At 46.1% G+C, this 22,961-nt stretch overlaps 1 protein-coding gene across 1 annotated transcript in view; it reads left to right on the forward strand.

Moving 5' to 3' along the window:
- LOC137443465 (cysteine-rich secretory protein 3-like) overlaps positions 1-13,339 on the forward strand; it is a 106,704-nt gene extending 93,365 nt beyond the window's left edge. Inside the window, 1 exon segment of the mRNA XM_068143229.1 lies at positions 13,190-13,339. Coding sequence (XP_067999330.1) covers positions 13,190-13,317 — 128 coding nt within the window. The 3' untranslated portion in view covers positions 13,318-13,339.
- The last annotated feature ends 9,622 nt before the right edge of the window (positions 13,340-22,961 follow it).

The following is a 22,961-nucleotide window of genomic DNA, read 5'->3' on the forward strand; positions in this document are numbered from 1 at the left end:
ACATGTACATATATACAGCCCCAGAGTGAGGAGAGCATCTGACTCCTGCCACTCTCCCTAAGACCCAGAAGGAAGCAAGCTGGACAAAGGTAATGTATGCAGAATTTAATTCCAGTATTACAGATCTCACCCAGAGAGTCACTTGGTCATTAGTGGTTGGGCAAAGTGGTACAAGTGCTAACAAAGTTAATATCTCAGCTGTATCAAATGGGATAAGGGCAAGAAAATGTCTGTTTATAAGAATCCCAGAGGAAGACTTTAGTGATAAATGATATCTTCTGCTTAGAAAGCACACCTTCCACCTTCCTGGGTGAGAAATGGCTTCAGGGAAGTCTTAATCTCACCTCTCTTTAGGTCAGATGTAACACTTGGACTCATTTGCTTCGTTCATGATTGGACTTGGTGATCTCGAAGATCTTTTGTGACCTGGTTAATTCTGGGGCCCCTCAGTTTAGGAAAGATGTTGAGTTGCTGGAACATCTCCAGAGAAGGGCAAAAAAGCTGGGGAGGGGTCTGGAGCACAGCCCTGTGAGGAGAGGATGAGGGAGCTGGGGTTGCTTAGCCTGGAGAAGAGAAGGCTCAGGGGAGACCTTATTGCTGTCTACAACTACCTGAAGGGAGGTTGTAGTAAGGCAGGGGTTGATCTCTTCTCCCAGGCAGGCAACCATCACTAGAACAAGAGGACACAGTTTCAAGCTGCACCAGGGGATGTTTAGGCTGGATGTTAGGAAGAAGTTCTTCCCAGAAAGAGTGATTGGCCATTGGAATGTTGTCGTGGGTTTGAGAGGAAGGCCCAGCCTTCTTCCCCCCCACAAAGAGAAAAAGAAATGAAAGAAACCACAGCTAGCCACAGCCGGAGGAGCAAAAAGGAAATGCTGTATTTACAAGCAGTATTAGAGAATGCAGGGTATATATACACAATTTACAGTATTTACAATATATACACAGAAATATGCATCAAAGTAATACAGGAATGAAATTCCCCTCCCCCTGATGGAGGAGGGTTCCCCTCCCCCTGATGGAGGAGGGTTCCCCCCCTGTACCTCCTTCTCTCCCCTTTTTCCCCAGAGAGGGTTAGAAAGAGAGGAAAGGAGCAGTTGTTAATTAAAAGCAGTTATAAATTAGAGCGAAATGTTAGTAGGTTTGCAGGCCTCACTCTTATCAGTCCAAGGTCAGTCTGGCAGAGAGCCTAGAAGCTGGAAAGGAGGAGGGCAAGTGAACTGAGGAAAGTCTCAGTCGTACTCAAAACTTAAAGTTGCTTTCCACCAATCTACCAAAGAAATTCATTTAGACCTGTTCTTTGTTTATAAAACATTCAGCCATAATAGGCCTTTCTTAAAGGCACAGCCTCAAACGGTCACAAATGTGCTGTCCAGGGAGGTGGTGGAGTCACCATCACTGGAGGTGTTTAGGAAGAGACTGGATGGGGCACTTGGTGCTATGGTTTAGTTGATTAGATAGTATTGGATGATAGGTTGGACTCAATGATCTCAAAGGTCTTTTCCAACCTGGCTTATCCTATTCTATTCTATTCTATTCTATTCTATTCTATTCTATTCTATTCTATTCTAACTGAAGCAATCTTCTGTGTTGTAGGTTTGGGCTTCCAGTATTTTTTTACTTTGCTCACTGTGGTGAAGGCACATTATGCCCCAATACTGAATCTTGTCCCAGTATGTGGGCAAGTTCCCCCTCCTCTAGGAGGAAGATAAAAGCCAAGGCATTAGCCAGGCTTGCATGCAGCCAGCGCATGCAGTGCTCGTGCTGACACCAAGTATGGGCATAATTCTAGCTTCACGCTTTCTATAGGCTGGAGCCAGTTGCTTATGAGAGTGCCCATTGGTCAAGCCCAGCCTCGAGGAATCTATAAGTATCACCCCAGTTGGTAAACACGATGCCCCCTCATTCACTTTGTCTCTGTGCTTGCTCGAGAGAGTAACTCTCGAGCTGCAGCCTTTGCCATTGAGCTTATTGTTGTTAGCTTCTGTTATACATGCATGCATACTGGAAGCCCGTGCATGGTGAGAAGCCCAGAGGGAGGACCTTCGCTGTTTCTGAGGAGCTCAGCGTCACCACAGCCAGTACCGACCGGGAGAGCCCATCGTGCCACCGGAGGACTGGACCGACCCCCTGAGGGTAAGATCTACCCAGTTGCCGGGGAGAAGGGACTTGATCAATATTCGAGTCCACGTATGCTTAGCCCCACCGTAGCGGGAGAGGAGCCGCCGAGTGCCGCTCTGAGGAGCCGCCGAGTGCCGCTCTGAGCCCTGTGAATATCAGGGAAAACCAAATCATTGTTCGTGCCCATACTGCACTGAACCCGGGACCACTACGAGAGTCCTGTTGCTCCTTTAACCTCAGTAAGCGAGAATCCGCCGCCTAACGCAGCCGCATTCTCTCCCCGAGGCTGTTTGCACCAGCCCCGAGAACTGCCGTGGTTGGGCCGACCCCCATAGCTTTGCCTGCTTCCGTCGTTCGAGCCCATCTACCGGCCACCGTCGTCCCGCCCTGCCGTGCGAGCCGACTTTAGAGGGCCGACCCCACGGGCCGACCCCGACCAGGACCGATCCCTGTTGTCTGAAGGGAATTGAATATCGTCCACGTGCTTTCCATCCACTAATACTCAGTTCAAAGTATCCGCGTCTAGCAGAGTAAGCGCTGACGCATAGAAAGATTGTAATATTGCTGTGTATAGCCAGAAGCCGCCCGCGTCCCGCCGAGTCTCCATCTAGTGGCCAAGCGGCGGAACTGCACCCGTCCTCGTATAAATATAGAAAGGGTTTATAGATAGTTCAATTACGTTATAATCATAACACTAAGCCAGTTGTGGAATCTATTTCACGAACGTGCATTAGAACATGTATATAAGTTGGCGATTCATCGGTTATTAATAGTTTGATAATTAATAAAAATTATATTTTCGTAATTCATATTTCATATTCATAAATTTAATAACCTCTTCACCACACTCACCTACCATATTACACCACAAGATTTATGCAACAGAGGTTGTTGAATTTGGGGGTTTATGTCCTGTTTTTGGCTTTGTAGAAATGGGTCTGCTAACTACAATCATTTTCCTGGCTGCTTTGCTGCACCAATCTAATGGACAGGTAGGAACATTCATCTTTCAAAAATGAAGACATTGTATAGATAGCTGACATGGCATAGTCTGGCCTAGAACCTGTGCCTAGAGAAGGGACCACCAGCAATGGCAGAACTCCTCTCAATGACTTGGTTGTCCATCTCTCTGTCATGCTCCCTCTACAAAGAGAAGAGAAAGCTACTTGTAGAGAATGGATCTTCCAGTCCTAAAAAGGAGTTCAGATTTTGTGGGATTAGTTACCTCTGCCCTTTCCAGTAATGACAAAGGGCACAAAGATGCCTACCTTAGAATTAGATGTCTCATTTTCAGATATTAAGTGGGAAGAATATTTTTCTGAAGGATGTTTTAATCTGGAAACTCCAGTGCAAACATTCCAACCCTTTTATCTGTAAGGATTTATGTCCTGGCATCGCTACATAAGAGACATTCATTGCTTTCTTGACCTTAGGTGCTTCAGAAGATGATCTGCCAACAGTGCTAATTTCTGGCCCAGCTTCACATACTTCCAAAGCTAACAACTGAACAGAGATGGTGACCTTTTTAGTTTACACAAGAGGTCAAAGCCAGTCTTGAGGTTTGGTTCAAGAGCTAAGCTCTCTCAATGTTTGAGGTGGAGACACCTGAAGCTAGAATTCCTACCTACACATTTCATTCAGGTTCATATCTCCTAATGAAAAGTGCAATTCAGATCAAGTAAGGAAGCAGAAACCCCCAGCAATTAACCTAAGAATAGGAGAACTAATAAAGGAAAGCTGGGAGTTTCCAAGGAGCTCTATCATGATGAGAAGCACATCATTTATCTTTCTTATTTAACTTCTGATAACTGAAACCTTCATTGCTGCTATTTCCCTGACTTTACAGCATAAAGTAATGGACATTTCTTCCTGTCCTCTTTTTAAGTTTCAAAACCAAAAACAGATTCTTGAGGAACACAATGAAATACGGAGATCCGTAATTCCCATGGCCCGAAACATGCTGAAGATGGTAAGTTCTACTTTGCAACTAGCCTGATTTCCACAGTGAACAGAGAGAGCAGGAAAGGTGCTCTGGGATTGAGATGAAGAAATCAGAATTTGATCCCTTTCTTTCTGTAGGCTTCATGCCCAGTTTTTGCACACCTCCACCTTAATGCTGCAAGAACTTGTATAATGGAAAGGTCCCAAGATGGGCCACAGGTGCTAGTCAAAACCTCTCTCCTAACCAACATGTCTTAATTTCTCCACTTGGAAAAACTCAGTTAAGCAACACAAGAAACTGTTTCATGTCTAGGATCACTAGGTTTCATGGTTATTAACCACACACCTCTTTAGTGCTGTCAGTCCTGCATTAAGACAGCCTGCACAGTGAATGACCACCTCCATAGGCAACCTGTTCCAGTGTCTCACCACCCTCATGGGGAAGAACTTCTTCCTAACATCCAATCTGAATCTACCCATTTCTAATTTTTTCCATTCCCCCTATTGCCTTATGTTTGGTCATTGCAATAGAAAGCAAACCTGAGAGGTACAACATGCAGGGATGGCTCTCAGATTGTAGATTCATAGAGTCATAGGATGCTTTGGCTTGGAAAGGACCTTTAAAGGTCATGTAGTCCAACCAAGTTATGGATAACATTATTCAGTCTATGGAATAATCAGCTCCTTTAGAAGGGAAGGACATGTGCTGGTGAAGGAAAGAATATGGCAAGCAAAGTGGAGCAGGAGCATGAGCAGCAGCATGCTTCCAAATCAGACACTGTCAGGGAGACAAAAGAGACCTAGATCTGTGTAGCAATCTGTCCTTAGCTGAGCTTGCTTTACCCATCGCTTCTCCCACCTCTGTCACTTCCATGAGCAGACAAGCTGGCTGGTGCTTTATGTTTACATCTGCATGGTGAGGCTTGCAAACATTCCCCAAGTTCCAAGTCCAGCACTGGCTAGGCCACACCTTGAGTATTGTGTCCAGTTCTGGGCTCCTCAATTTAAGAAGGACATTGAGATACTTGAACTTGTCCAGAGAAGGACAATGAGGCTCTTGAGAGGTCTGGAGCACAGCCTGATGAGGAGAGGCTGAGGGAGCTGGGGTTGCTCAGCCTGGAGAAGAGGAGGCTCAGGGGAGACCTTATTGCTTTCTACAAGTACCTGAAGGGAGGTTGTAGCCAAGAGGAGGTTGGTCTCTTCCCCCAGACAACCAGCACCAGAACAAGAGGACACTGTCTCAAGCTGTGCCAGGGGAAGTTTAGGCTGGAGGTGAGGAAAAAGTTCTTCCTAGAAAGAGTAATTGGTCGTTGGAATGTGCTGCCCAGGGAGGTGGTGGAGTCACCATCACTGGCGGTGCTCAAAAAAGGCTTAGATGTGGCACTTGGAGCCATGGTTTAGTAGTCATGAGGTGTTAGGTATTAGGTAAAAGGTTGGACCTGATGATCTCTGAGTTCTTTTCCAACCTTATTGATTCTATGACTCTATGATTCTATGATTCTATCACTTCTACCTCAGCTGCACCTGAGGCTAAAAATCACTTTTGTACCATTTAGTGCACTGCACCCAACAAAGTTATCTTGGACACAAAACCAAAATAAAGCAACAGTATCTTATAAAATTCCTATTAAACAGGAGCATCTGGAAATCAGGCTTGTGTGATATTTTGCAGAATAACCTTCTATTAAACCTTGAAGAGATGAAGAGATGTGGTGCCCATGCCCCAGCAGTGTGAAGTAGCACAGCTACTCTCCATTCTGTTGAGAACCATGGGAGCATTCAGCACACAATCTTTTTTCTTCTCATGGACTGCACTAACGTATCTGCAACCTGAAGCCTTCTCCCTTTGTGTCTTTCAGGTGTGGAGTGAGAAAGCTGCCAAAAATGCTCTGAAATGGGCAAGAAGGTGTGAGATGAGAATCAGTCCAAAAGAGATGAGGATCGTTAATGGTATGTGACAAATATGGAACCTAAGTTGATGGGTTAATGACAATTTGTAGATAACCCTTGTGCATGTGAACTAAAAATAAGAACTTCTAACCTATAGTAGGATATCATTGTAGGATGATTAACCACAAACCCATCTTCTTTATCAGATAACTACCCTTCAAGACAAAGACTTGACTCTTGTGGGAGAGGGATGCTATGTACTTGTCCTATGTTAGTACCTTTCCTGATGTGTTCACGTCTAGCTTCTGCTGGAGACAAGAGAGTGCAGTAGAGAATAGAATAGAATAGAATAGAATAGAATAGAATAGAATAGAATAGAATAGAATAGAATAGAATAGAATAGAATAGAATAGATCAGGTTGGAAAAGACCTTTGAGATCATCAAGTCCAACCTATCAACCAACACCATCTAATCAACTAAACCATGGCACCAAGTGCCTCATCCAGTCTCTTCCTAAATACATCCAGTGATGGTGACTCCACCATCTCCCTGGGCAGCACATTCCAATAGCCAATTACACTTTCTGGGAAGAACTTTCTCCTCACCTCCAGCCTAAACCTCCCCTGGCACAGCTTGAGACTGTGTCCTCTTGTTCTGGTGCTGGTTGCCAGGGAGAAGAGACCAACCCCCACCTGGCTGCAACCTCCCTTCAGGTAGTTTTAGAGAGCAATAAGGTCTCCCCTGAGCCTCCTCTTCTCCAGGCTAAGCAACCCCAGCTCCCTCAGCCTCTCCTCATAGGGCTTGTGTTCCAAACCCCTCACCAGCTTCGTTGCCCTTCTCTGGACAGAGGATTTTTGGTATCACTAAGTAGAGATATCTCTCTGTAACATTTTGTAGTCACAAAAGTATCTGTGACTGAAAGCTCACCAAAATCAGAGTAACATTTCTTAGAGCTTTCCCAGAATTAGGTGTACTGTTCTCTTCTTAAAACCACAGGGCAAATAGGTTGGCATCATAGAGATATTTATAATTGTTTTTAGGATGTAGCTATAACTTCTCTGTCCTCCCTCCCACTCTACAGCTTCTTTCTCTCCAAAGTAATAAAACAGACCTACTTCTACTTCAGTTGTCAACGTGTGGTGAGAATGTGTTGCTCTCTGCCCTCCCTCCCATTCTACAGCTTCCTTCTCTCCAAAGTAATAAAACAGACCTTCTTCTACTTCAGGTGCCACATGTGGTGAGAATGTGTTGCTGTCATCTAACCCAAAAACATGGACTGAAGCAATTCAAGTTTGGTACAGTCAGTTCTCCAATTTCAAGTATGGATATGGAGCAATTGCCAAAAATGCCAATATTGAGAACTATACTCAGGTATGGAGAACTGGAAAAAACTTCAATGATACATAAGAATTACAGGAATACCCTTAAGGGATCTGGGAGATGTTTTTCATCAGAGAAAAATATTTATCCCTGTCCTCCAATCATTATCTAGCATTCATGCTCTGTCAGAGGAGCTGGCCAAGCCGCTCTCCATCATTTTTCAGCAGTCCTGGCTCACTGGCGAGGTTCCAGAGGACTGGAAGCTGGCCAACGTGGTGCCCATCCATAAGAAGGACCGGTTGGATGAGCCAGGGAATTACAGGCCTGTCAGCCTGACCTCAGTGCCAGGCAAGATCATGGAACAGGTCATCCTGAGTGCAATAACACAACACTTACAGGATGGCCAAGGGATCAGGCTCAGCCAACATGGATTTAGGAAGGGCAGGTCCTGCCTGACCAACCTGATCTCCTTCTATGATCAGGTGACCTGCCTGGTGGATGTGGGGAGGCCTGTGGATGTAGTTTACCTGGACCTCAGCAAGGCCTTTGACACCGTCCCCCATAGCAAACTCCTGGCCAAGCTGTCAGCCCATGGCTTGGACAGCAGCACTCTGAGCTGGGTTAGGAACTGGCTGGATGGCCGAACCCAGAGAGTGGTGGTGAATGGTGTCACATCCAGCTGGCAGCCAGTCAGTAGCGGAGTCCCCCAGGGATCAGTGCTGGGCCCCATCCTCTTTAACATCTTTATTGATGATCTGGATGAGGGCATTGAGTCTATCATCAGTAAATTTGCTGATGACACCAAGCTGGGGACAGGAGTTGATCTGCTGGAGGGTAGAGAGGCTTTGCAGAGAGACCTCGACAGGCTGGACAGATGGGCAGAGTCCAACGGCATGAGATTTAACGCATCCAAGTGCCGGGTTCTGCACATTGGCCACAACAACCCCATGCAGTGCTACAGGCTGGGGTCAGAGTGGCTGGAGAGCAGCCAGGCAGAGAGGGACCTGGGGGTGCTGGTTGATGGTAGGATGAACATGAGCCTGCAGTGTGCCCAGGCAGCCAAGAGGGCCAATGGCATCCTGGCCTGCATTAAGAACAGTGTGGCCAGCAGGAGCAGGGAGGTCATTCTGCCCCTGTACACTGCACTGGTTAGGCCACACCTCGAGTACTGTGTCCAGTTCTGGGCCCCTCAGTTTAGGAAGGATGTCGACTTGCTGGAACGAGTCCAGAGAAGGGCAATGAAGTTAGTGAGGGGCTTGGAACACAAGCCCTATGAGGAGAGACTGAGGGAGCTGGGGCTGCTTAGCCTGGAGAGGAGGAGACTCAGGGGTGACCTTATTGCTCTCTCCAACTGCCTGAAGGGGGGTTGTAAACAGGCAGAGGTTGGTCTCTTCTCCCAGGCAGCCAGCACCAGAACAAGAGGACACAGTCTCAGGCTGCACCAGGGGAAGTTCAGGCTGGAGGTCAGGAGGAAGTTTTACACGGAGAGAGTGATTGCCCATTGGAATGGGCTGCCTGGGGAGGTGGTGGAGTCGCCGTCACTGGAGGTGTTCAGGAGGAGACTTGACAGGGTGCTTGGTTACATGGGTTAGTTGATTGGGTGGTGTTGGGTGATAGGTTGGACGCGATGATCTTGAAGGTCTCTTCCAACCTGGTTTATTCTATTCTAAAACCCAATGATGGATTCATATCCTTTCTTATCTAATTCACACAACCACAGAATGGTTAAGGGTTGAGGGGGACCTCCGAATATCATCAAGTCCAACCCTCCCTGCCAGAGGAGGATAATATTGAGGAAAGAGAACCAGTATTTTGGAAGAGCTGGTACAGAGGTATTGAATTACTTATTTCCCTACAAAATAATATTTCCCTCTGATTCTATGATTCAAAGAGAAATATTATTTTGGTTAAGAAAATAAATAAATCATAGAAGCATAGAATCAACAAGGTTGGAAAAGACCTCAAAGATCATGCAGTCCAACCTGTCACCCAAGACCTCATGACTACTAGACCATAGCACCAAGTGCCACATCCAATCCCCTCTTCAACACCTCCAGGGATGGTTACTCCACCACCTCCCTTCAGCATTTTAGGAACAAATAGTTTCTATATTGGGATACAAATATCTGATTAAAAGGTATCAAAATATCTATGGTAAAAATATTTGAATTTAAATTTGAGTGTCCTATCAGAAACTCCATTTAAGAACATTTGGAAACTGGAGGACATGGTTAACTCATTGTTATAGTGAGCCTTTCTGACAGCTAAACTGTAAACTAAAAGCTGAATAGACAAAACTACACCAAAAAAAATCTTCTGATTCTGTGATTTTGTTAGTTCTTATTTAAGAATTCAAGAAAACACAGAATCATAGAAATGTGTTGGTTGGAAGAGACATTTAAGATTGTAGAAGCACATTTCCTATGAAGACAGACTGAAAGAATTGGGGTATTCAGTCTGGAGAAGAGAAGGCTCTGAGGAGACCTTATTGTGGCCTTCCAGTGTCTTAAGGAGTCTACAAGAAAGCTGGGGAGGGACTTTTTAGGGTGTCTGGGAGAGATGGGACTAGGGGGAATGGAGCAAAACTAGAAGTGGGTAGATTCAGATTGGATGTTAGGAAAAAGTTCTTCCCCATGAGGGTGGTGAGACACTGGCACAGGTTGCCCAGGGAGGTGGTGGAAGCCTCATGTCTGGAGGTTTTTAAGGCCAGGCTGGATGTGGCTGTAAGCAACCTGATGTAGTGTGAGGTGTCCCTGCCCATGGCAGGGGGAGTGGAACTGGATGATCTTTGAGGCCCCTTCCAACCTTGACAATGCTATGATTCTATGATTGTTAACCCAACACTGCCAGGTCACCACTAAACCATGTCCCTCAGCACAACAGCTGTCCCTCAGCACCCCATCTAGATGACATCTGGAGGTTCCTTCCAACCCAGACCATTCTCTGATGCTACCTACAGGACTCTGAACTAATGTGTGGGGTTTTTATTCCACAGCTCATCTGGTACAACAGCTATCAGATAGGATGTGCCATTGCCTATTGCCCTATGAACCAGTTCAACTACTTTTACGTTTGCCAATTCTGTCCTTCATATGTACTGCCCTTTTTTTACTCATTTAATAGATGATTATCATGGATCTGCTATCAGAAACTCTTGTAGTCCATTGATCACATGTAGGATAAAATGATCCAAGTCTCTTTTAGCCATTTGCAGTTACGAAAATACCATGTGAATGATGGTTTCAAGATCAGGTTAAACAGTAATAATGTTTTTTCATCCTGAAATGGATATTAATGCAATTGAAGCATATGAACAAAGAAAACTCTATCTCTCTCAGAATCAGACATCCCTATAGCTTTGACCACAAACAAGAAACTCAGATGTAAAGTGGAAGCCAACAGCAAATGAATATTCACAGAGAATGGAATAGAGTAGAATGGAATAGAATTTAATTTAATTCAACAGAGTAGAATAGAGTAGAGTAGAGTAGAATAGAATAGAATAGAATAGAATGGTATAGAATAGAATTCAATTCAATTCAATTCAATTCAATTCAATTCAATTCAATTCAATTCAATTCAATTCAATTCAGTTCAATTCAATTCACCAGGTTGGAAAAGACCTTCAAGATCATCAAGTCCAAATTATCACCCAACACCATCTAATCAAGTAAACCATGGTATCAAGGGCCTCATTCAGTCTCCTCCTAAACACTTCAAGTGATGGTGACTCCACCACCTCCCTGGGAAGCACATTCCAAGTGCCAATCTCTCTTTCTGTGAAGAATTTCTTTCTAACATCCAGCCTAAACCTCCCCTGGCACAGCTTGAGACCGTGTCCTCTTGTTCTGGTGCTGGATGCCTGGGAGAAGAGACCAACCCCCACCTGGCTACAACCTCCCTTCAGGTAGTTGTAGGCTGCAATAAGGTCTCCTCTGAGCCTCCTCTTCTCCAGGCTAAGCAACCCCAGCTCCCTCAGCCTCTCCTCATAGGGATGTGCTCCAAACCCCTCCCCAGCTTTGTTGCCCTTCAGCTGCATGTCAGAAAGCATCTGCTGAGGTTATTTCCTTATAAGCCACAAACACTTGAAAGCCATCAGAAGAGCACTATTAGAAAGCACATTAATTATTATTATTTGCAACTAATATTATTATACAAATGCAAACAAGTGATTGATTTTCATTCTCTAAGCACTTACACTCACTATCATTTAAAATTAAAGTTCCAGTATTCCATTAATACCTCTGTATTCTATTAATCTCTGAAACCAAACCAGGGCCTTCCATGAAAATAACTTTATTCAAAACCTCCTGATTGACTTTTACTGGGATCAGTAACACAAAATCCTGTTAAATGCTTTGAGCTGTATGATGTCCTATGAGGAGAGGCTAAGGGAGTAGAAGAGGAGGCTCAGGGGAGAACTTATTGCTCTCTCCAACTACCTGAAGGGACGCTGTAGCCAGGTGGGGGTTGGTCACTTCTCCCAGGCAACCAGCACCAGGACAAGAGGACACAGTCTCAAACTGCACCAGGGGAAGTTTAGGCTTGAGGTGAGGAGAAAGTTCTTCCCTGAGAGAGTGATTGGCCATTGGAATGTGCTGCCCAGGGAGGTGGTGGAGTCACCATCCCTGGAGGTGCTCAAAAAGGGATTGGACGTGGTACTTGAAGCCATAGTTTAGTAGTCATGAGGCATTGGGTGACACGTTGGACTTGATGATCTCTGAGGTCTTTTCCAACCTTATTGATACTATGATTCTATGATCTTGTTCTGTGTTGTCTTTCTTTCCTATTACAGAGGAAATAATGCAATGCAAATAGCTACACCTTACAGAAGTGGACCAAAATGTGCAGAATGTCCTGGTCACTGCGATAGAAGGCTGTGTAGTAAGTGATTGTATTCTCCTCCTTGCAACAAATAATGTTGAGCCTTTGCAGTATTTTATTCTTTCACTGTTGCTTCTTGCTAATCTGAACAAATGATCCTAGACCTGGCACCATTTGGGTTCAATAGCCCAACAGAACAGGCACAAACCTGAGCAGGGGCTTGAAGCAGATGATCTCCAGAGGTCTCTTCCAACCTCAAGCATCCTATTACAACAGGTGAATTGTGCTGCTGTTGAGCAAGAAGTACATTTATCACATTGTCAATCTTCTGCTGTCCTCTCCTGGAACCATCAATACAAACTTGTCTTCTACATCTATATAGAATTCTAGGAAGTTTTGGATTGGAAGGGACTTTTAAAGGTCATCTAGCCTAACTCCCCTGCAGTGAGCAGGGCATCTTTAACTAGATCAAATTGCTTACAACCCTGTTCAGCCTGACCTGGAATGTTTCCAGGAATGAGGCATCTACTACCTCTCTGCTTATCCTGTGCCAGTGCCTCAGCAACCTCACTGTGAAACATTTCCTTATTTCAAGGCTAAATCTCCCTTCTCTTAGTAGAAAACCATCACCCTTTGCCCTGTCACAAAAAGCCCTGCAAAAAAGATTGTTCCTATCTTTCTTAAAGCTCCCCCTTTACATACTGAAAGAGGGCAATAAGGTCTGCCCAGAGCCTTCTCTTCTCCAGGACAACCCCAGGTCTCTCAGCCAATATCTAAGGATGCAAATAGATTGCCAGGCTTCTCACATCCATATTGACATGGAGATCTGCACAGGCCCCTTGGCTTCTGCAGACTGCCATGTGGAATAAATCAAAGCCCACAAATAGAGGGGAACTGTAATATACCACCTTGCCTCCTGCATTCCCTTTTCTCCAACATTCAAGTAACTTTAAAAGTAGACCAAAAGCACAAAGACTGTAAAGACAGGAAGATGTGAAATGCTTTGGAAATGCACAATTATCAGAGCAAGACTTGGGTTTCAATTACTATTTCTATGTATTTATTTATTTCTCTCTCTCTCTTGTATTTTAGCCAACCCTTGCAAGCACCAAGACCTCTATGCAAACAGCAATAATCTGAAAGACTTGTTTAGCTGTAACTACCCAGTGGTGAAAGAGAAGTGTCCTGCTACTTGTAGATGCACTACTCAAATCATATAAAGTCCTGGGAGATGTTATTATAGCAGATCACAGTATCACAGTATAACTAAGGTTGGAAGAGACCTCGAGGATCATCGAGTCCAACCTATCAACACAGACCCCATGACTAGACCATGGCACCAAGTGCCACGTCCAATCTCCTCTTGAACGCCTCCAGGGACGATGACTCAACCACCTCCCTGGGCAGCCCGTTCCAATGACGAATGACTCGCTTGGTGAAGAACTTCCCCCTCACCTCGAGTCTAAACCTCCCCTGGCGCAGCTTGAGACTGTGTCCCCTTGTTCTGGTGCTGGTTGCCTGGGAGAAGAGACCAACCCCCTCCCGGCTACAACCACCTTTCAGGTAGTTGTAGAGGGCAATGAGGTCACCCCTGAGCCTTCTCTTCTCCAGGCTAAACAATCCCAGCTCCCTCATCCAGATCATCAATGAAGATGTTGAAGAGGACAGGGCCCAGCACTGATCCCTGGAGGACTCCACTGGTGACTGGCCACCAGCTGGATGTGGCACCATTCACCACCACTCTCTGGGCTTGGCCCTCCAGCCAGTTCCTAACCCAGCACAGTGTGTTGTGGTCCAATCCACGGGCTGACAGCTTAGACAGCAGTTTGCTGTGGGGGACAGTGTCAAAGGCCTTGCTGAAGTCCAGGTAGACCACATCCACAGGCCTCCCCACATCCACCAGACAGGTCACCTGATCATAGAAGGAGATCAGGTTGGGGAGGCAGGACCTGCCCTTCCTAAATCCATGTTGGCTGGACCCGAGCTCTTGGCCATCCTTCAGGTGGGCAGTTATTGCCGCCAGGATAATCTGCTCCATGATTTTGCCTGGCACTGAGGTCAGGCTGACTGGCCTGTAGTTTCCAGGTTTCTCCATTCGACCCTTCTTATGGATGGGGACCACATTGGCCGGTTTCTAGTCCTCTGGGACCTCTCCAGTGAGCCAGGACTGGAGGAAAATGATGGAGAGCGGCTTGGCCAGCTCATCTGCCAGCTCTCTCAGCACCCTAAGATGGATCCCATCCGGTCCCATGGTCTTGTGAGTATCCAAGTGGCTCAGCAGGTCCCGAACTAATTCCCCATGGATTACTGGGGCACTACACTGCTCCCCGACCCCATCGCCCAGCTCAGGAAGCCACTCATCCTGAACTCCTGCCTTACTGTTAAAAATTGAGGCAAGATGTTCTTATAGCAGATGGTCTTAGAGCTGCTGTGAGACTTACTTAACAGGGATGAGTAGAACTCACTGTGAAGTGTATTGACTCTCAGTGCAACAGCTCAGGTTCACCCATGGGTAACATTTGTTTGTGAAATCTCACCACTGCTTCAGTCCTAAAGAAGTCTGGGAGCTCAAAATAACCTCTGATGTTATTTTGGGCTTTGTAGAAATCATGCTTAATCTACTAATCTGACTTTTTGGGTTGGTTTTTTTTTCTCTTGCAGTGGATTTTCCACTGTTTCCTTTCTTTTTTTCCAGGGGAAACACATCTGAAACACCTCAGCCTTTTGGCAAGATGTGTTAAATGCAACTTAACTTCCTTCTGCTACTTTTCCTTTGATTATCCATGCAGTGTATTCCTGATAAATAAATACATGATTTACTACTGGTTCCCAAACAGATCTCTTCACTGAAATTATTGATAGTTCCAATATTTTTTTTTTTTCATTTGGAAAATTCCTTAGGGATATTTCAAGGCTCTTTCATACTTTGTGTGAGTGAGGATGAGACAGCAAAAGAAAGACAAGGCAAAAAGCAATGCATTTCTTTGGGGGGGGGGGGGGGGGGGAGGACAGCCAAAATAAAAGGCACACACTGGATCTGCCAACTTTCATCTGTGCCCTAGATACAAAGCTTCTGATAGATCTGTGTGTGCAGGGGAGAAATGATTGATTTTTTAATTTTTCTTTTCATAAGGAACCAACAGTGGAGAAAGCTGAAGCTTTGTAAAGGCATTTATACAAAGAAAGAGTTCATATATACATATAACAGAATCGTAGAACTGAAACCAGTTGAAAGGGACCTTAGAGATCATCTGCTCCATCCACCATGGGCTGGGATGCCTCTGCACTAGAGTTGGCTGCTCAAGGCCTCATCCAATCTGGCCTTGAACAGCCCCCGGGAAGGAGGCATCCACAACCTCCCTGGGCCACCTGTTCCAGAATCTCACCACCCTAATACTGAAGAACTTCTTCCTAAGATCCAGTCTAAACCTACTCTCCCTCAGCTTCAAACTATTCCCTCTTGTCCTGTTGCTAAACACCCTTAAGAAAAGTCCCTCTCCAGCCTTCATGTAGGATCCTGGATGGATTAGGCACTCGAAGACATATATAAGATCCCCTCAGAGCCTTTTCCTCTCCAGGCTGAACAAATCCAGCTCCATCAGGCTATCCTCATAGTAGTGGTGCTCTAGACCTTGGATCATCTTTGTGGTCCTCCTCTGGGCTTGTTCCAAAAGCTCTGTGTCCTTATGCTGGGGACACCAGAACTAGATGCAGTATTTGAGCTGGGGTCTCACAAGAACAGAGTAAAGGGGCAGAATCACCTCTCTTAACCTTCTGTATCTTGATAGACACAGCTATAGATACAGATATATAGATATAGATGAGAGAGAGAGAGATTAGAGACAGAGTGTGTGATATAAAGATTAGAGCTAGAGCTAGAGCTAGAAATAGAGGTAGAGATAGAGATAGAGATGTGTGAGAGACTAAAAGTTGGCTCTCGTGGTGTGACTCAACAAAGATAAAATCACTTGCTGCTTGCCCAGACAATAGCTGATATGTGTTGGGCAGAGCCACTGGAAGGAAGGTGCAAAGATCATGTAGGAATCCTGTCTACCAATCCTGGATGCAAATCACCTTGCGATTGCATCATGATAACACTGGACTGCAGCTGGCCTACAACAATGGACCTAGGACCCAGCCATCAAGCCTTCAGGACAAGACCTAAGGATGATTTCCTGGGCCCTGAATTCCTGAGGGACAATACTTGGACACATACCTAAGGACCAAAAAACTGTATAAAAGACTTGAGCAACTACTGGCTTACAGAAGAAAAGTGCAGGAGAAAAACTAAAACACAGGAGAAGGACCATGCCGCTGAGAAGGAAAAGCCCAGGACAATGCTGCTCCAGAGAAAAGAGGCCATGGAGCCTGGAAGAAGCAGACTGAACCCTTTCTCTGTGTCCTAAGTTCCGCCTGCTGCAACTCATGGAGCTGAAGAGGCTGCCCAGAGGACCACATCTCTTCTCCAGCCAAAGCCTCAACACCCTTTCTCTACAGACCCAGGCTGCCCAGAGGACCACAGCTCTTCTCCAGCCAAAGCCTCAGCACTGTTCCTCTACAAATCCAACATCTCCTGCAGCACCTTTCCTCCACAGACTCAAACTGTCTTGGGGGGGGGGGGTGAGGGGGTGTGGTAATATAATTCCTTTCCTCTTCTCTCTCTCTTCTCTCTCTCCCTCTCTACTTTCTCATTCTCCCCTTCTTATTTCCACTTAATTTATGTAATAAATAGTCTAGCTGTTGATATTTTGGCCTCATTTGTGCCTCTCATTTCACAACATGGGAATATTCAAAAGAACTGAGTCTCTTTCCATCTCTGGACTGAGACAAGATGATAGTGATGAGATAGAGATAGAGATAGAGATAGAGATAGAGATAGAGATAGAGATAGAGATAGAGATAGAGATAGAGACAGAGATAGAGATAGAGAAAGAGACAGAGACAGAGATAGAGACAGAGACAGAGACAGAGATAGAGATAGAGATAGAGATAGAGATAGAGATAGAGATAGAGATAGAGATAGAGATAGAGATAGAGATAGATCCCTTCCTATCCTCTCTGGATATTCCTCACTTGAAATCCATATTTCAGTATGTAGAAAAAAAATACTGCTACAGAAAAAAACCAAAACAACAAACAAAACAAACAAAAATAAAACCCTAGCCCACCATCAACAACAACAAAAAACCCCACCACCAAAAAACCCAAACAGCAAATCCCCATTCAGATCATCAGCTTTTCTCCAGAACTTCCCAGGAACCATCTTGGTGCCAGTTCGAAGCATTGCACCGCTCTATCACAGTATCACAGTATCACAACTTAGGTTGGAAAGGACCTCGAGGCACTGTAAATATTGTTTTGGATTGGATGGACAGTATAAACACCAAATGAAATTGTTTAGAAGGGGTGGACTGTGACCATTTGAGGCTGTGCCTTTAAGAAAAGGGACAGTGCTGGGGCACTCTGGCTGAATGTTTTGGAATATTAGCGAAAACAATCAGATATTCTAAACGAATTTCATTGGTAGATTGGTAGAATGCAACTTTAAGTTTTGAGTTCAGTTGGAACTTTTCTCAGTTCGCTCCTTTCCTTCTCCCTTTCCAGCTCATCTGCTTCTGGGCTCCCTGCCAGAGCGACCTTAAACAGATAAACATGTGGCCTACTAATATTCTTTTTTTATTAATAACTGCTCTTTTTCTCTCTTTCTAACCCTCTTTGGGAAAAAAGGGGAGAGAAGGGGGTACAAGGGGGGAACCCTCCTCCGCAGGAGGGAATTTCGTTCCTGTATTATTGTTTTTTTTTACTTTGCTGTATATATGTTGTAAATACTGTAAATTGTGTACATATCCTGCATTTTCCACAATGCTTGTCAAATATAGCATTTTTCCTTGCTTCTCCGGTTGGGCTAGCTGTGGTCATTTTTTTCCTCTTTGTGGCGGAATCACTGTCCCTGGAGGCGTTCAAGAGGAGATTGGACATGGCACTTGGTGCCATGCTCTAGTCATGGGTTCGGTGTTGATAGGTTGGACTCCATGATCCTCGGGATCCTTTCCAACCTAAGTTATACTGTGATACTGTGAAACTGTGATACTGCCCCCTGGGTACCAGCCCTCATGAACCAAGGGGTTCAGGAGGGTTGGACCTACTTCAAACAGGAGCTCTTGAAGGCACAGGAACTTGCAGTTCCCAAGTGCCGAAAGACGAGCCGTCGGGGAAGGCGACCGGCCTAGATGAGCAAGCAGCTCCTGGAGGATTTAAGGGGAAAAAAAAGGCTGTATCACCTTAGGAAGGAGGGGAAGGCTTCTCAAGGTATGTTCAAGGAAGCTGTTAGATTATGTAGGAATAAAATTAGGGAGGCAAAGGCCCAGCTGGAACTGAAGCTGGCCACCTCTGTCAAAGACAATAAAAAGCATTTTTATAAATATATTAAAAATGAGAAGAAGGGCAAGAAGAACCACTCCTTATTGGACCTTATTGCTGAACCCCTCTCTATTATATTTCAAAAGTCATGGCAATCTGGGGAAGTCCCCACGGACTGGAAAAGGGGAAACATTGCCCCCATCTTCAAAAAGGGTAAGAAGGAGGAACCAGGGAACTACAGGCCAGTCAGTCTCACCTCTGTGCCTGGAAAGATCATGGAGCAGATCCTCCTGGAGTCACTACTCGCTCAAAAGAATAGTGAAGAGGTGATTCGGAACAGTCAGCATGGCTTTGCCAAGGGCAAATCCTGCCTGACCAACCTGGTTGCCTTCTATGAGCAGGTGACAAAATTAATAGATGAGGGGAGAGCAACTGATGTCATTTACCTGGACCTGAGCAAAGCCTTTGACACTGTCCCGCACCACATCCTGGTCTCCAAACTGGTGACACATAGGTTTGATGGGTGGACCACTAGATGGATAAGGAACTGGCTTGATGGCCGCACCCAAAGAGTGGCTGTCAATGGGTCCATGTCCCAGTGGAGGCCAGTGACAAGCGGAGTCCCTCAGGGATCAGTCCTGGGACCTGTCTTGTTCAACATCTTTGTGGGTGACATGGACAGTGGCATTGAGTGCACCCTCAGCAAGTTTGCTGATGACACCAAGCTGTGTGGTGCAGCAGACACGCTGGAGGGAAGGGAGGCCATCCAGACGGACCTTGACAGGCTGGAGAGGTGGGCACAAGCCAACCTCATGAAGTTCAATAAGAGCAAGTGCAGGGTCCTGCATCTGGGTCGAGGCAATCCCGGGCACAAATACAGGCTGGGTGGTGACTGGCTGGAAAGTAGCCCTGAGGAGAGAGACTTGGGGGTGCTGGTGGACAAGAAGCTCAACATGAGCTCTCAATGTGCACTTGCAGCCCACAAAGCCAATCAGATCCTGGGCTGCATCAGGAGAAGTGTGGCTAGCAGGTCGAGGGAGGTGATCCTCCCCCTCTACTCAGCTCTAGTGAGACCCCACCTGGAGTACTGTGTCCAGTTCTGGAGCCCCTATTACAAGAGGGATGTGGAGGTGCTGGAGCGTGTCCAGAGAAGGGCCACGAGGATGATCAGAGGGCTGGAGCACCTCTCCTATGAGGACAGACTGAAGGAGTTGGGGCTGTTCAGTCTGCAGAAGAGAAGGCTCTGAGGTGACCTAATTGTGGCCTTCCAGTATCTGAAGGGGGCCTACAGGAAGGCTGGGGAAGGACTTCTCAGGATCTCAGGTAGTGATAGGACTAGGGGCAATGGAATGAAGCTAGAGGTGGGGAGATTCAGGCTAGATGTGAGTAGGAGGTTCTTCACCATGAGAGTGCTGAGACCCTGGAATGGGTTGTCCAGGGAGGTGGTCGAGGCCCCGTCCCTGGGGGTGTTTAAGAGCAGGCTGGATGAGGCTCTGTCCAGCCTGATCTAGTGTAGGGTGTCCCTGCCCATGGCAGGGGGGTTGGAACTAGATGATCCTTGTGGTCCCTTCCAACCCTGAATGAAACTATGAAACTATGAAACAGAGAGAGACCTGGGGGTGCTGATCGACAGCCACCTGAATATGAGCCAGCAGTGTGCCCAGGTGGCCAAGAGGGCCAATGGCATCCTGGCCTGCATTAGGAATAGTGTGGCCAGAAGGAGCAGGGAAGTCATTGTGCCCCTGTACTCTGCTTTGGTTAGGCCGCACCTTGAGTACTGTGTCCAGTTCTGGGCCCCTCAGTTTAAGAAGGACATCGAAACACTTGGACATGTCCAGAGTAGGGCAACAAGGCTGGCAAAGAGAGGCCTTGAACACAAGCCCTATGAGGAGAGGCTGAGGGAGCTGGGATTGTTTAGCCTGGAGAAGAGGAGGCTCAGGGGTGACCTCATTGCCCTCTACAACTACCTGGCTCAGTCTGTCTCATCTCAGTGTACCTGTCTCTATTCCTGGCTTTTTGTCTTGCCTCCTCAATGAGCCTTGGACCATCCTTTATAATCATGAGGATGTGTGTTTTGAAACACAACCACCATCCAGGCCGTTTGGATGTATTATTGATCATAGCATGTCATAAAGCAATGATCTTTGTTCATTCCAATACCCTCACACTAAGACAACAAAACAGTTCTTCTCCCCCTCTACTCTGCCCTGGTAAGACCACACCAGAAATACTGTGTCAAATTTTGGACTCCCCAGTTCAAGAGAGAGAGAGATCTGATGGAGAGAATGCAATGGAGAGCCAGAAGGATGACTAGGGGACTTGAGAATCTCCCCTGTGAAGAGACACTGAGAGCCCTGGGGCTGTTTAGTCTGGAGAAGAGAAGACTGAGAGAGGATCACATCAATGTGTATAAATATCTGAGGGGTGGGTGTCCAGTGGAGGGGGCCAAGCTCTTATTGGTGGTGCTCAGGAATAAGACAACAAACAACAGGTACGAGCTTGAACATACAAGATTTTGCCTCAGCATGAGGAGAAACTTCTTTACAGTGAGGGTGAAAGAGCACTGGAACAGGCTGCCCAGAGAGGTTGCGGAGTGTCCTCTGGAGGCTTTCCAAACCCACCTGGATGCATTCCTGTGCAGACTGCCCTAAGCGATCCTGCTTTGGCAGGGGGTTTGGACTAGAAGATCTCTTGAGGTCCCTTCCAACCTCTAATATTCTGTGATTCTGTAACTGTCTAGTTGATCTAGCCACGAAGATCAATTAACAAATGAATAGAAAATACTTTTACTCAGCCCTATACAAGTTCTTTAACATGTCTTCTCTGATGTACCTAGAAAATGAGAAGAATGTGACAGAACAAGAGGACACAGTCTCAAGCTGCACCAGGGGAGGTTTAGCCTGGGTGTTAGGAAGAAGTTCTTCCCAGAAAGAGTGATTGGCCATTGGATATGTGCTGCCCAGGGAGGTGGTGGAGTCACCATCACTCGAAGTGTTTAAAAAGAGACTGAATGAAGCACTTAGTGCCATGGTTTAGTTGATTAGATGATGTTGGGTGATAGGTTGGACCTGATGATCTCAAAGGTCTTTTCCAACCTGCTTAATTCTGTATTCTGTATCTGATGAGCTATGGCATAGGAAATTTCCTCTTTCACATGCTGGTATGAGCACTTGGGAGACTGAATTTTTCCACTGAAATTATTTTGCCTTATATGCCCATATTTATTTGCTCTCACTGCATTGTAGTAGAGTATAATTAACCAGGTTGGAAAAGACCTCTGAGGTCATCAAGTGTTGTTTAGGTGGGTTGGATTGGTTGATGGGTTGGACGCGATGATCTTGAAGGTCTCTTCCAACCTGGTTTATTCCATTCCATTCCATTCCATTCCATTCCATTCCATTCCATTCCATTCCATTCCATTCCATTCCATGTCCAACCTATCACCCAACACCATCTAATCAACTAAACCATGCAACCAAGCACCCCATCCAGTCTCTTCCTAAACACCTCCAATGATGGTGACTCCACCACCTCCCTGGGCAGCCCATTCCAATGGCCAATCAATCTTTCTCTGAAGAACTTCTTCCTAACATCCAGCCTAAACCTCCCCTGGCACAGCTTGAGACTGTGTCCTCTTGTTCTGGTGCTGGTTGCCTGGGAGAAGAGACCAACCATCGCCTGGCTACAATCTCCTTTCAGGTAGTTGTAGACAGCAATAAGGTGTCCCTTGAGCCTCCTTTTCTCCAGGCTAAGCAACCCCAACTGCCTCAGCCTCTTCTCATAGGGTTTGTGCTCCAAACCCCTCACCAGCTTTGTTGCCCTTGAGTACCTCCAGTGCTGGCTTGTCCCAGAAGGGCTGTTGTGTTCATATAGCAAGTTGGGTTGCAGTCATTCACTGAAGTCATGCTTGAGCCTTTGCAAGGAAATAATAAATTCATCTTGTCAGTACAATAGCCTGGGACTACTTCTGGGTATTCAGTGATTTAGTACCTGCTTCCTGCTAGCTGAAAAACACACATGTAAATTAATTATGGAGGTCACAAATCATGTCTTCCATTTGGTCAGCATTCAGCTCCATATAAGGAAGTCGCTGCTTGCCTGATTGTGCTGGGTTGAGGCAGCCCCCTTCCCCACCCCTGGCAACAATAAGCACTCAGACAAACAGATTGCAAAAGTGATGGAAAGTTTAAATAGAAAGCAGTGAACTTTTACAGAAAAGCAAAAGCACAGTGATAAAGAAAAATCCCAAAGCAGACCCAGAGAGATCCCATCCCCACCTGAGGGTACACCCGAGACCCCCAGGGCTCCTTCTTCCCCCTCCCACTGCTAGGCTAGTCTCAGCTGGCCAGATCTGAGACTGCCCATCCCCCCGTGGCCTTGGGCCTAGCCAGGCCCAAAGCCAGGAGACATCTCCCACAGTTACCGGCTGACGGAGGAGGAAGAAAAAAAATAGTGCTAGACTCCGCACTGGATCTTATAGTGGTGCAAAGGATTGTGGTATGAA

The sequence above is a fragment of the Melanerpes formicivorus genome, unplaced genomic scaffold (assembly GCF_026170545.1).
Source record: "Melanerpes formicivorus ecotype bairdi unplaced genomic scaffold, bMelFor1.0.p_v2 SCAF_9, whole genome shotgun sequence".
NCBI lineage: Eukaryota > Metazoa > Chordata > Aves > Piciformes > Picidae > Melanerpes > Melanerpes formicivorus.